The 13,177-nt window shown below is 50.7% G+C and overlaps 1 protein-coding gene across 1 annotated transcript; it reads left to right on the top strand.

Annotated features, from left to right (window-relative positions):
* Nucleotides 1-2,452: 2,452 nt before the first annotated feature.
* Nucleotides 2,453-12,890, top strand: LOC144784893 (glutamine amidotransferase-like class 1 domain-containing protein 3, mitochondrial). The gene is made up of 4 exons (XM_078663988.1): nt 2,453-2,822; nt 5,799-5,970; nt 7,545-7,746; nt 12,121-12,890. The coding sequence occupies exons 1-4, from the start codon at nt 2,715-2,717 to the stop codon at nt 12,311-12,313; spliced, it is 675 nt and encodes a 224-aa protein (XP_078520114.1). The 5' UTR covers nt 2,453-2,714; the 3' UTR covers nt 12,314-12,890.
* The last annotated feature ends 287 nt before the right edge of the window (nt 12,891-13,177 follow it).

The raw sequence follows: 13,177 nt of genomic DNA, 5'->3' as shown, positions 1-13,177 counted from the left end.
CTCTTACGGCTGCCTTTGAGTGATGTCACAGTGTGCGCCCACACACACACACTTAGGACTGCCTTTGGGTAGCTACACTGTGTGTGCCCACACGTTAGGGCTGTCTTTGGGTGGTGTTGCAGTGTGTCCCCACACACGCATAGGGCTGCCTTTGGTGGGTGTTGTAGTGTGTGCCCGCACACACATGTAGGGCTACCTTTGGTTGGTGTTGTAGTGTGTGCCCCCACGCACACATAGGGCTGCCTTTGGTTGGTGTCGCTGTGTGTGCCCACACACACACACTTAGGGCTACCTTTGGGGGGTGTCACAGTGTGTGTCCACACACTTGGAGCTACCTTTGGGGGGTGTTGCAGTGTGTGCCCACACATACACACTTAGCGATGCCTTTGGCTGGTGTTGCAGTGCGTGACCACACACACACAGGTAGGGCTGCCTTTTGTTGATGTTGCAGTGTATGCCCACACACACGCACACACTTAGAGCTGCCTTTGTGTGGTGTTGCAGTGATTGCCCACGCACACTTACGGCTGCCTTTCAGTGATGTCACAGTGTGTGCCCACACACACACTTAGGACTGCCTTTGGGTGGTTTCACAGTGTGCAACCACACATTAGGGCTACCTTTGGGTGATGGTGCAGTGTGTGCCCACACACACATAGGGCTGCCTTTGGTTGTTGTTGCAGTGCGTGCCCACACACACACATAGATACAGAAAACAATGGTCCTCAAACTAATACTTTGCCAAGTATAAATCAATTATGTTAATCCAATCTTTCTGAGCTTGTGAATTCGTACCGCTCATAGAGTTATAAAATCAACCAAAAGAAAAAAAAACAACTGCAACAGCCAAACATCTACGGAAACATATCAATTTATTCCGTCATATTGGAGGACCATTGTTTTCTGTATCGAAATGCACCCAGGTCCATAAATTGGTATTGGGTTACCCCATGTTTGTAAAGACCACACACACATAGGGCCACTTGCCACTTTTGGTTGATGTTGCAGTGTGCACACACACACACGCCTACACACACTTAGAGCTGCCTTTGGGGGTTGTCACAGTGTGTGCCCACAAACTCAGAGCTGCCTTTGGGAGGTGTTGCAGAGTGTGCCCACACACACACAAACACACACACACACAAGTAGGGCTGCCTTTTGTTGGTGTTGCAGTGTGTGCCCACACACACACACTTAGAGCTGCCTTTGCGTGGTGTTGCAGTGGGTGCCAACACACACACACACACACACACACTTAGAGCTGCCTTTGGGTTGTGTCACAGTGTGTGCCCACACACATACAGACACACATAGAGCTGCCTTTTGGGGGTGTCACAGTGTGCTCACACACACGCTTAGAGCAGCAGCTTTTGGAATGTGTCGCAGTGTGTGCCCACACGCACACAGGTAGGGCTGCCTTTGGGTGGTGTCGCAGACTATGCCCACACACACAATTCAGGTTGCCTTAGACAGTGCTTTGTGCTCACATTGCATGCTGTGAGCTCTGTCTATTCTGTGTTTACTTCTTGTGTTTGTTTCTAGCTTGTATCTTCCTTCCCAACCGTGGTTATGGGTTCCTGACTGTTCTAAATGAACTACTGTTCCTGTGAAAACGTCCTAAGTTACCAACAATTTGTAGTAAGATCAGATCACAAATCTTTCTCCAGATCTCTGATTTTAGCCAGCTTAGTTGCTTACGGTGCGCTTCAGGGGGCATTTCTTCTTGTTAGTGCTGCTAATCTACATAATGTTTTGTCCTGGAAAGAAACCCCTCCAATAGGGAGTTTGTAAAATTATCACCCATTTTTTAGTATTTCACTAATAGTCTAGAACTGCTTTTAGACATCAATTAAAAATATCTTGTGATTTGGGGCAAGTGACCTGATCCCCTCGTGGCTCAAGTTGTAAATAATGTCTAATGCAAATTTTCATAAAACAGCTATACATTGTTAGGACTAGTTGGCCCCTATTAAATAATCACCTGGTTTCCTGTCAAAGATCCTTGTTAATATCAACCTTGTGAGCAACACCGACAGCTACAACCTAGGAACCATAAAACACAGATGAAACCCAGTTGCACTCCAGGGTACGCAAGCAAACATATATTCAGTGCCACGCCATCACTTTAGCACCCTGGATAATGTACGGTATGGCTATATTCCTATAAGGTCCCAAAAGCGAGACCTATTGGCTGTGCCAATGCTTGTTGTATATGCAGTGTTGCACCCCCCTGCTCCTGTTCCAGGCAGATGGTGGATCCCTGCTTCTTGCATTTCCTCAAAGCCTGGGTGACTCAGCAGCTTGGGTGAGGCGTCTCAGGGGAACCCCCAGGTGGCATAAGTGCATGCTGATTGCACACGCAGGGGGCGGTTTATGGCACTTCCAGCCCGCGCCGCCCATCACTTCCTCCTCCGCCCTCCCCTGTCTCACCTGTGCCTATAAGAGCCGCGGAGGCGCCAGCAGCAGACACGAGTCCGAGCTCCCATCACCAGAGTCTGTCTGTCCTGCCTCCGGAGCCCTCGCTGTCTCTGACCCTGCGTCCGTCCGTCTGACCCTGCGTCCGTCTGTCTGTCTGACTCTGTGACTATAGGAGACGCGGAGGCGCCTGCATCAGACACCAGCCTGAGCTCCCCACACCACAGCCTGTCCTGCACCGGAGCCCTCGCTGCCTCCTCTGACCCTGCGTCCGTCTGTCTGTCTGTCTGACTCACACCATGGTGAAGAAGGTGGCCGTCATCCTGGCCGGCTGCGGCGTGTACGACGGCAGCGAAGTCCACGAGGCTTCGGCGGTTCTGGTCCATCTCAGCAGAGCCGGGGCGCAGGTAAGGCCGCGCACTGTGACATACATGTAATGTTACATGTACATGGGGGTGTGGGTCCACTCTGTACATGGGCTTGTCCTCCGAGGCAGCTGGAATCTGCCGTCCATCCTTCCTGGCTCTACCCACTGCCCTGGGACAGTTCCTAATGGTAGCCCTGCAGTCTTTAAGTTGTAAAACTTAAATTGGATAATTTGTATTGACTGCGGCCGCGGCTCTGACCTCAGACCCGGGCTGTCACGGGGCTGTGGGGTCCGCTATGGGTCTCTCAGACCTAATGGCATCAGAGCTGTACTGTCACATCACTGCGAGGGATGCGGACCTAACCACCTCCAGCAGGGCTGCATTGTCACCGACTAGTACCGTGACGTCACTTCCGTGACCTATGACATCCCTGTCGGGGGTGTCTGAGACTGATGCTGACATAGTTGCCCGGGGCTTGGAAATCACAACTAGAGACAGTGTAGACATTAGTATGACTGTGATGTCACTTCCAGGAGCCGTGGCATCACAGCTAAGGACTGTGACGTCAGAACCATTACTACCAAAGACTAGTGTATTGTATTGTATTGTAATTGCATTTATATAGCACTTACTACCCCTGACGAGGCGTCGAAGCGTTTAATCCATAGAGGATTAGTGTTGAATTAGTATAGTGAAACATGCAAGTACATTGTAAGTGGTGGATAGGTTAGTCAGTTATTTGGATTTGGAATGATAGCAGAAGGATAGAGGAGGACAAAGGTTTGTATTTATATAGCGCTTGTTGATGCACGCTATTCCGGAAGCCTATAAAGGATTAGTGGTGAATTAATATGGTGAAATATGAAGTAATTTCAGTGGTGGACATTAGTCAGTTACTTGGAGTCAGAAGGACAGCGGAGGGATAAAAGGGGAAGAAAGATTTGCATTCATATAGCACTTGTTACCCCTGATGGGTGTTGAAGCGCTTTTCTGGCGAGTAGCACGCCGCTCCGGAACCCATAAAGGATTAGTTTTGAAAATTAGTATAGTGTAAATATGAAGTAATTTGAGTCACTATAACGGTCTCTAACGTGTATCATATCAGTGCCAGGGGCCGTGATGTTAGTGTCAGGCACTGCAAGGGCGCTGCCAGGTTTGTGGCATCGGTGACAGAGACTCTGACATCACTGTCAGGTTATGATGTAATACAGTAATCGAGAACTGTTTCATAGCAAAGGCGACGGTGAAGTCTCTGCCAGAGCTTGGCGCTGAGAGCTGACTTGCTTAGACAACATATTGTGACGTTGCTGTGTGTGACACTGACGTCACAGAGTCGAGAGTGGCCCCGCTGCCAGGGAGAGAGAGGACTCCAGTCGACTGAGTTCACTGCCATGCCGCAGACTCGCACAATGCGGCTTATTTATAGAGCACTGCGCCACTTTTGCACCAGGTAAAGTGGTGCATGTGTAAAGCAGGGCGCTCATAAGGATGTATGCAGGCTTTGATTGGCCTCATAAATCATGAGCTCGGCGAAACAGCGCAAATCGCTCCGTCACCTTCCTCTGCGCCCAGGAGGTGTTCCAAGGGGTTTCCTGCCCAACACCCATGAAATTTGACCCTGCCCCAGATTTACAAAGTGATGTAACCCAGAGAAGCTCGAATCAGTACGCCTCGCCCCCCGAGGTGAGGCATAATGAGAAATATGTTTATTTCTTCTTGTATTTTCCTCTCTCCATGTGTGCTGCATTCACATAGAAAACATCTCATATGATTGTTTTGTGCAGGAAGGTGCCCCTTCCTACACAAAAACAATCCTGCCTGCATCGGAAGCACCCTTGCACCATGTTGGCACTAGGCTGCCAAAACAGCGCCAGTGCAGGCAGAAAGGACAGGAATGCACTGCATTGCTGAAATACTGCGTGCATTGCATTCTGCCCTTTCACGTTGGCATAGGGCAGCGCTGCATGGTGCTTTGCTGTACTGCCCTACGCCAAAATGCCATAAATGCGGCCCTATATGTTTATTCCTGTCCCAGCAGGAACAAATGCTTCCCACCACAAGGTCACCTAGCTCTCCGACTCCTCGGAATCCCCTCTAGTGATAGCTGCAGGGGCTGCTGTTAAAAACTATGAATGCAACATATTTACATATTTGCCTGAGCCTTTTATATGCCTCTATTTACAGAACTATGAAGCACTGACCAGCGGTTCCATAGACCTCAGTTAAAAAAGGTCTGCTGCATGTGTTAGGACAAACGTCTTGAGAAAGCGAGTCGATACAGTGTATCCTCAGCGAGACCGTTGATGAATCCGTCAATTTGGTTTCGGATACAGGCAAATAGCTGGTTCAGCAGGTGCAGTGCACCAGTGCACAGAGCCCTAAGGATCCTACTGAACCCTAATAATTGGTGTATTTTACTACTCCAACAGCACTCAATTGTGCCATTTTTCATGGCTCCAATAAGGTCCCATGGCATTTTTGCTACGCTAATTACTGTTCGGATCAGGCTATTTAGCAATTATTCACAAAAGTGGTCCACACCCCTTAATGGGCCAGAATTAAATGTCCAAAGAACGTTATGTGAAAGATGGTACGTGTCCTGAGGAGGTCCTTGTAATTCAATGTTTGGGCCGAAACGTCAAAAGTATCACAGGAGCTGTCCTACAAAAATTATTCAAATAAACAAGAAGTATATTGGACTTAATCCACTGTTGGGTGGGGGGACACCCATGACTGTATCATATTGTACACTTTCATTTTTGAGCACTGCGCCATCTGCGCCATTTTTGATTCTTGAGTTTACCGAAATGTCATGTGTATGTAATTGTCACCTTCTTTGGGCCGGTGTAAATCTGTAAACATGCAGTGTTAAGCCCGTTACCATCCTCATGGCCATGATCATGTTATAGAAAAAATAAATAAATACATAAATACATTAAAAATGAATTGATGAATATATGCAGAGGAGTGTATGGCTACTAATCTTCTTGCTTCACTGTGTCCCCTGTTCCTTAGGAAGAACTCTACGCCCCCAACATTGAACAGATGCACGTGGTGGACCACGTGACCGGGCAGCCCACGGCAGAGAAACGTAACGTGCTGGTGGAGAGCGGGCGCATCGCCAGGGGCAACGTCAAAGACCTCTCCTTGCTGAGGGTCAGCGAGCTGGATGCGCTGATTGTGCCAGGTGAGGGTCACCCAGGGGATGGTGGTATGCGTAAAGTGATCTCTTGATCCTGGTAGGTGAGGGGTCTCCCAGGGGATAGCGGTATGCGTAAGGTGATCTCTTGATCCTGATAGGTGAGGGGTCTCCCAGGGGATGGTGGTATGTGTAAAGGGATCTCTTTAACCTGCCAGGTGAGGGGTCACCCAGGGGATGGTGGTATGTGTAAAGGGATGCCTTGATCCTCATAGGAGAGGGTGCTTCCAGGGGATGGTAGTATGTGTAAAGCGAGGTTTTTATCCGGATAGGTGAGGGGGCTTCCAGGGGATGGTGATATGTGTCAAGGGACCTCTTGCTCCTGACAGGTGAAGGGTCACCCATGTTGATGGCGGTATATGTAAAGGGACGTCTTGCTCCTGATGGGTGAGGGGTCACCAGGGGATGGTGGTATGTGTGAAGAGTTCTCTTGATCCTGATAGGTGAGGGTCACCCAGGGGATGGTGGTGTGTGTAAAGGGATCTCTTTAACCTGACAGGTGAAGGGTCACCCATGTTGATGGCGGTATGTGTAAAGTGATGTCTTGCTCCTGATGGGTGAGTGGGCTCCCAGGGGTTGGTGGTGTGTGTATAGGGCTGCCTTGATCCTGATAGGTGAGGGGTCGCCAGGGAGATAGCGGTATGTGTAACAGGACTCTGTGATCCTGATAGGTGAAGGGTCACCCAGGGGATGGTGATATGTGTCAAGGGACCTCTTGCTCCTGACAGGTGAAGGGTCACCCATGTTGATGGTGGTATGTGTAAAGTGATGTCTTGCTCCTGATGGGTGAGTGGGCTCCCAGGGGATGGTGGTGTGTGTAAAGGGCTGCCTTGATCCTGCCAGAGCAGGGCATTTTGGGGAAGGAGGTCTGTCTAAAGGGCTGTGGAAAGGGTTGCCTTGATTCAGCCCGATGAGGCGGCACCTGAGGGCGGGAGTCTGTGTGAAGCGCGTGTGGGGTGCTGGTTTGTCCCTATGTCGGGCCATCCATGGGAGTGGGGTCAGTGTAGAGGTCTGTGGGGAGGGTTTTCTTGATTCTGCTAGATGAGAAGTACCCAAGGTTAATAGGGTCTGTGGAAAGGTCTGTGTGAAGATCCTCCCACATGCTGCCAGCTAAGTGGCAACCAGGACAATGCGGTCTGTAGAAAGAAGCTGCCATGATCTCTCTGGTGAAGGAACATACTAGAGCGGCGAGAGCAGGTTCTACACAGGGAGCTGCCAATGTTAGGGTCTTCTTGTGTAAGGGGGTGAAAGCACAGGGCAAGTGGTCAGGGGGAGCTGTCTGGTGCGCGTCATCTGTGGTTGTAGCAATCTATGTGAAAGGCCAGCTGAAAAGTGAATTTTTAATGTGGGAGCATTTTTGAAGGTGGTCCATGATCTGATGAAGAATTAGATTCTGCAATGGGGGGATCCAGAGGACTCAGGGTCTTTCCATCTCCCAGTTAGGATCCTACTCACCCTGGAGCTCTCACTCTCTGATGCTGATGAGTGCCGACGTACTTCCTGTTTCCTCCCTCCATCTTGTCCAACCCTCCAGATCACCCTAACAGGGCTTTTTTTTGCAGGTGGCTTCGGGGTGGCGAAGAACCTGTGTTCCTGGGCCGTGAACGGGAAGGACTGCACCGTCAACCAAGCGGTGGAGGACACCATCAGGGCCTTCCACGCGGCCAAGAAACCCATCGGCTTCTGCTGCATCTCCCCGGTGCTGGCGGCCAAGATCCTGCCCGGCTGTGAGGTCACCGTGGGCCAGGACGCAGAGTGTGACGAGTGAGTGATAGTCATGAGCCTAGACTTACATAGGGGGGTGTGGGGGCCCCAGAGTGAAGTCTGGAGGTCCATGACAAGGGCTCAGTGCTTCCAGCTCATCCCAGGGATGCCCATTGGGGGCCTCCAGGGGTGGCAGAGTCCATGCCTTGCTTCCCTTTGTGTCCCGGGCACTGCCATGGCTGCCCCATTTGTCAGGGTCCATGAATGCTGTAGCAGGAAAGAAGGTAACCAGGGATCTAACCACCAGATTAATCTCTTATAGGTTACACACTTTACCTAATCTCTAGGCCCTCCGGGGCAATTAAGAGGTATTGAGGGGCGGGATGTAGGGCAAAGGGTCAATCATATGATGTCATCAGGGGTCAAGGGGTATGGGGTGGTCCACAAGTCTAGTTGATGTTAGTGACTGCATCAACCATTCAGTCAATGGTGCAAGAATACAATTTTGGGGCCTGTAAATCAGAAACGTGTGCTTGTCGCTCACCCTGAAATTGGTCAGACGGTCGTTTTAGAGAATTTGATGGACACCGTCTTGGTGGATGTCGTGCTGGCCCTATATACATCAACCCATACATTATATATGGCCTTTGGAAGTCACGGAAGAGTTCCATGGAAAGAACCAAGTTCCTTTAAGAAGTCACGGTTCTAATTCCAATATCCTTATGGTGTACAGTACGGGGTGTGTTATTCCTTATAATACATGGTCATACAACAACCATTCCCTACCGTCTTTTAAATACTAACACATCACTTTGAAGTGGGTGGTTGATAACAGGTGCAAATAGCGTATACATGTAGTTTTGCCCGTTGCATGCTGGGCTTTCCACCTGATTATACCTTTGGAAAAATGGGGAATAACCTGCATATCATGGTTTTGCCACTTATTTTGTGCTTGTTACTGCTCCTAATGCACACAGTTGTGCAGGCCGTTTTCCCCAGTGAGGACCAGCGGCCTTTTAATGTCTGACATGGGGCAGAGTTGAGCCTCTGCTTTTCTGCACCTACACATCCTATACCGCATACACTTAACTCGGAGTTTCTCCGAGTTAGTGCTCGAGCTGCAGCCAGCGCAGCTTGGAAACAGTAAGCAGTGGTTGCCTCTCTGTTTCCAGGCTCTGGTGCCTGCAGTTCATGCAAAACTTTTGGAATATTGGGAGTTAAATGTATGCGATTTACAGTGGAATCGCATAAAACAGAGACATAGCTGGGAGGGGACCTAGGCACGCACACACATTCATGATACTGCCTCTTTTGGTAACTTCTTGCACAAGACACAGATGTGACACATTTCCCGCCTCCTCCGATGCTGTAACCTTTATTTATGGGTGTGCCTAACTGCTGCAATAAAATCTGATTATATTCAGTGATGTGTCTGCACAGCCTGTACCTCTCCAGGCAGTGTTCATTGATGTGTCTGCTCAGCCTGTACCTCTCCAGGCAGTGTTCAGTGATGTGTCTGCACAGCCTTTACCTCGCCAGGCAGTGTTCATTGATGTGTCTGCACAGCCTGTACCTCTCCAGGCAGCGTTCATTGATGTGTCTGCGCAGCCTGTACCTCTCCAGGCAGTGTTCATTGATGTGTCTGCTCAGCCTGTACCTCTCCAGGCAGTGTTCATTGATGTGTCTGCTCAGCCTGTACCTCTCCAGGCAGTGTTCATTGATGTGTCTGCACAGCCTGTACCTCTCCAGGCAGCGTTCATTGATGTGTCTGCGCAGCCTGTACCTCTCCAGGCAGTGTTCATTGATGTGTCTGCTCAGCCTGTACCTCTCCAGGCAGTGTTCAGTGATGTGTCCGCTCAGCCTGTACCTCTCCAGGCAGTGTTCAGTGATGTGTCTGCTCAGCCTGTACCTCTCCAGGCAGTGTTCAGTGATGTGTCTGCTCAGCCTGTACCTCTCCAGGCAGTGTTCATTGATGTGTCTGCTCAGCCTGTACCTCTCTAGGCAGTGTTCAGTGATGTGTCTGCACAGCCTGTACCTCTCCAGGCAGTGTTCATTGATGTGTCTGCTCAGCCTGTACCTCTCCAGGCAGTGTTCAGTGATGTGTCTGCACAGCCTGTACCTCTCCAGGCAGTGTTCATTGCTGTGTCTGCTCAGCCTGTACCTCTCCAGGCAGTGTTCAGTGATGTGTCTGCACAGCCTGTACCTCTCCAGGCAGTGTTCAGTGATATGTCTGCACAGCCTGTACCTCTCCAGGCAGTGTTCATTGATGTGTCTGCTCAGCCTGTACCTCTCCAGGCAGTGTTCATTGATGTGTCTGCTCAGCCTGTACCTCTCCAGGCAGTGTTCAGTGATGTGTCTGCACAGCCTGTACCTCTCCAGGCAGTGTTCAGTGATGTGTCTGCTCAGCCTGTACCTCTCCAGGCAGTGTTCATTGATGTGTCTGCACAGCCTGTACCTCTCCAGGCAGTGTTCATTGATGTGTCTGCACAGCCTGTACCTCTCCAGGCAGTGTTCATTGATGTGTCTGCCCAGCCTGTACCTCTCCAGGCAGTGTTCTGTGATTTGTCTGCACAGCCAGTACCTCTCCAGGCAGTGTTCATTGATGTGTCTGCACAGCCTGTACCTCGCCAGGCAGTGTTCATTGATGTGTCCGCTCAGCCTGTACCTCTCCAGGCAGTGTTCATTGATGTGTCCGCTCAGCCTGTACCTCTCCAGGCAGTGTTCATTGATGTGTCTGCACAGCCTGTACCTCTCCAGGCAGTGTTCATTGATGTGTCTGCACAGCCTGTACCTCTCCAGGCAGTGTTCAGTGATGTGTCTGCTCAGCCTGTACCTCTCCAGGCAGTGTTCAGTGATGTGTCTGCACAGCCTGTACCTCTCCAGGCAGTGTTCATTGCTGTGTCTGCACAGCCTGTACCTCTCCAGGCAGTGTTCATTCCTGTGTCTGCACAGCCTGTACCTCTCCAGGCAGTGTTCATTGCTGTGTCTGCACAGCCTGTACCTCTCCAGGCAGTGTTCAGTGATGTGTCTGCACAGCCTGTACCTCTCCAGGCAGTGTTCATTGCTGTGTCTGCACAGCCTGTACCTCTCCAGGCAGTGTTCATTCCTGTGTCTGCACAGCCTGTACCTCTCCAGGCAGTGTTCATTGCTGTGTCTGCACAGCCTGTACCTCTCCAGGCAGTGTTCAGTGATGTGTCTGCACAGCCTGTACCTCTCCAGGCAGTGTTCAGTGATGTGTCTGCTCAGCCTGTACCTCTCCAGGCAGTGTTCAGTGATGTGTCTGCACAGCCTGTACCTCTCCAGGCAGTGTTCATTGCTGTGTCTGCACAGCCTGTACCTCTCCAGGCAGTGTTCATTCCTGTGTCTGCACAGCCTGTACCTCTCCAGGCAGTGTTCATTGCTGTGTCTGCACAGCCTGTACCTCTCCAGGCAGTGTTCAGTGATGTGTCTGCACAGCCTGTACCTCTCCAGGCAGTGTTCATTGATGTGTCTGCACAGCCTGTACCTCTCCAGGCAGTGTTCAGTGATGTGTCTGCACAGCCTGTACCTCTCCAGGCAGTGTTCATTGATGTGTCTGCTCAGCCTGTACCTCTCCAGGCAGTGTTCATTGATGTGTCCGCTCAGCCTGTACCTCTCCAGGCAGTGTTCATTGATGTGTCCGCTCAGCCTGTACCTCTCCAGGCAGTGTTCAGTGATGTGTCTGCACAGCCTGTACCTCTCCAGGCAGTGTTCAGTGATGTGTCTGCACAGCCTGTACCTCTCCAGGCAGTGTTCATTGCTGTGTCTGCACAGCCTGTACCTCTCCAGGCAGTGTTCATTGCTGTGTCTGCATAGCCTGTACCTCTCCAGGCAGTGTTCAGTGATGTGTCTGCACAGCCTGTACCTCTCCAGGCAGTGTTCATTGATGTGTCTGCTCAGCCTGTACCTCTCCAGGCAGTGTTCAGTGATGTGTCTGCACAGCCTGTACCTCTCCAGGCAGTGTTCATTGATGTGTCTGCATAGCCTGTACCTCTCGAGGCAGTGTTCTGTGATTTGTCTGCACAGCCAGTACCTCTCCAGGCAGTGTTCATTGATGTGTCTGCATAGCCTGTACCTCTCCAGGCAGTGTTCAGTGATGTGTCTGCTCAGCCTGTACCTCTCCAGGCAGTGTTCATTGATGTGTCTGCACAGCCTGTACCTCTCCAGGCAGTGTTCAGTGATGTGTCTGCTCAGCCTGTACCTCTCCAGGCAGTGTTCATTGATGTGTCTGCATAGCCTGTACCTCTCCAGGCAGTGTTCAGTGATGTGTCTGCTCAGCCTGTACCTCTCCAGGCAGTGTTCAGTGATGTGTCTGCATAGCCTGTACCTCTCCAGGCAGTGTTCAGTGATGTGTCTGCTCAGCCTGTACGACTCCAGACAGTGTTCAGTGACTGACGTCTCTTCATTCTTCCTCAGGTGGCCCTTTGCCCAGACCGCGCAAGGCATCAAGAGCATGGGCTGCAAGCACGTGAACAAAGACGTGCACGAGGTGCACGTGGACGCCAAGAACAAGCTGGTGACGACCAGCGCCTTCATGTGTAAGGCCCCCATCCACAAGGTCTTCGACGGCGTCGGTGAGATGGTGAAGGAAGTGCTGAAGCTCGCGTGAGCAGCGTGAGGATGACGTGCAACATTTGCATGGCTGCCACATCCAATGGAGAGACCCCCTCAACTCGACGGCACCACCAGACCCACTTCAGAAACCAGAGTCACCTCTGCTCTCAAATTCAACGCAGGAAAAACTCCCATGTACCACCAAACCAACCGACCAACAGCGAGACCCCCGTCAGCTCTGCTACCACACCTAACATGGCGCCTCTCAAGTCCCAATGAATCGTGAACTATCAAACACTACAACAGAGACTGATATTTCAGGGCCCCACACCCAATATGGAGACCAAAGTGCATTTTACGACTACACCCAATATGAAGACCAGGAGAGTCCCTTCTACCGCCACACATACACTATGAAGACCAGGAGAGCCCCTTCTACCGCCACACATACACTACGGAGACCAGGGCTGCCTCCACAACAACACATAATATGGAGGACAGAGTTCCCTCTCCCGCCACACCCAGTGCTCACTACTACTACAGCGCACTAATTCCAGGAGTGTAGTCCAAGGAGCTGCTGAATCCTGTACTGATGTATTTTTATAATGAATAAAATCACTTTATTTAAATAATACTTATAAGCATCTGTTTCTATTTTGTTATTATGGTCTGGCTTGGCAGCGCAACTGTCGCCATACAGTTATGTGAGAACCACCAGGAGAGTAGCTTTGGCTCCGCCCACATGTTGGGAGCCAGGAGTGCATGTTTTGAATGGGCAGGAGTTGTAGGCTTGCACAAAGAAATTGCTTGTCCTCCACAGGGCAGTGATCAATTCATTTATATAGCTTCCTGAGCTTCAACTTTCAGGGGCACACACACAGTTGTAATGCATTGAAGTGTCTTAGATAACTAGATGATT

This window comes from Lissotriton helveticus, chromosome 10 (assembly GCF_964261635.1).
Source record: "Lissotriton helveticus chromosome 10, aLisHel1.1, whole genome shotgun sequence".
Taxonomy (NCBI): domain Eukaryota; kingdom Metazoa; phylum Chordata; class Amphibia; order Caudata; family Salamandridae; genus Lissotriton; species Lissotriton helveticus.
This window is presented reverse-complemented; position numbering and strand designations above follow the sequence as displayed.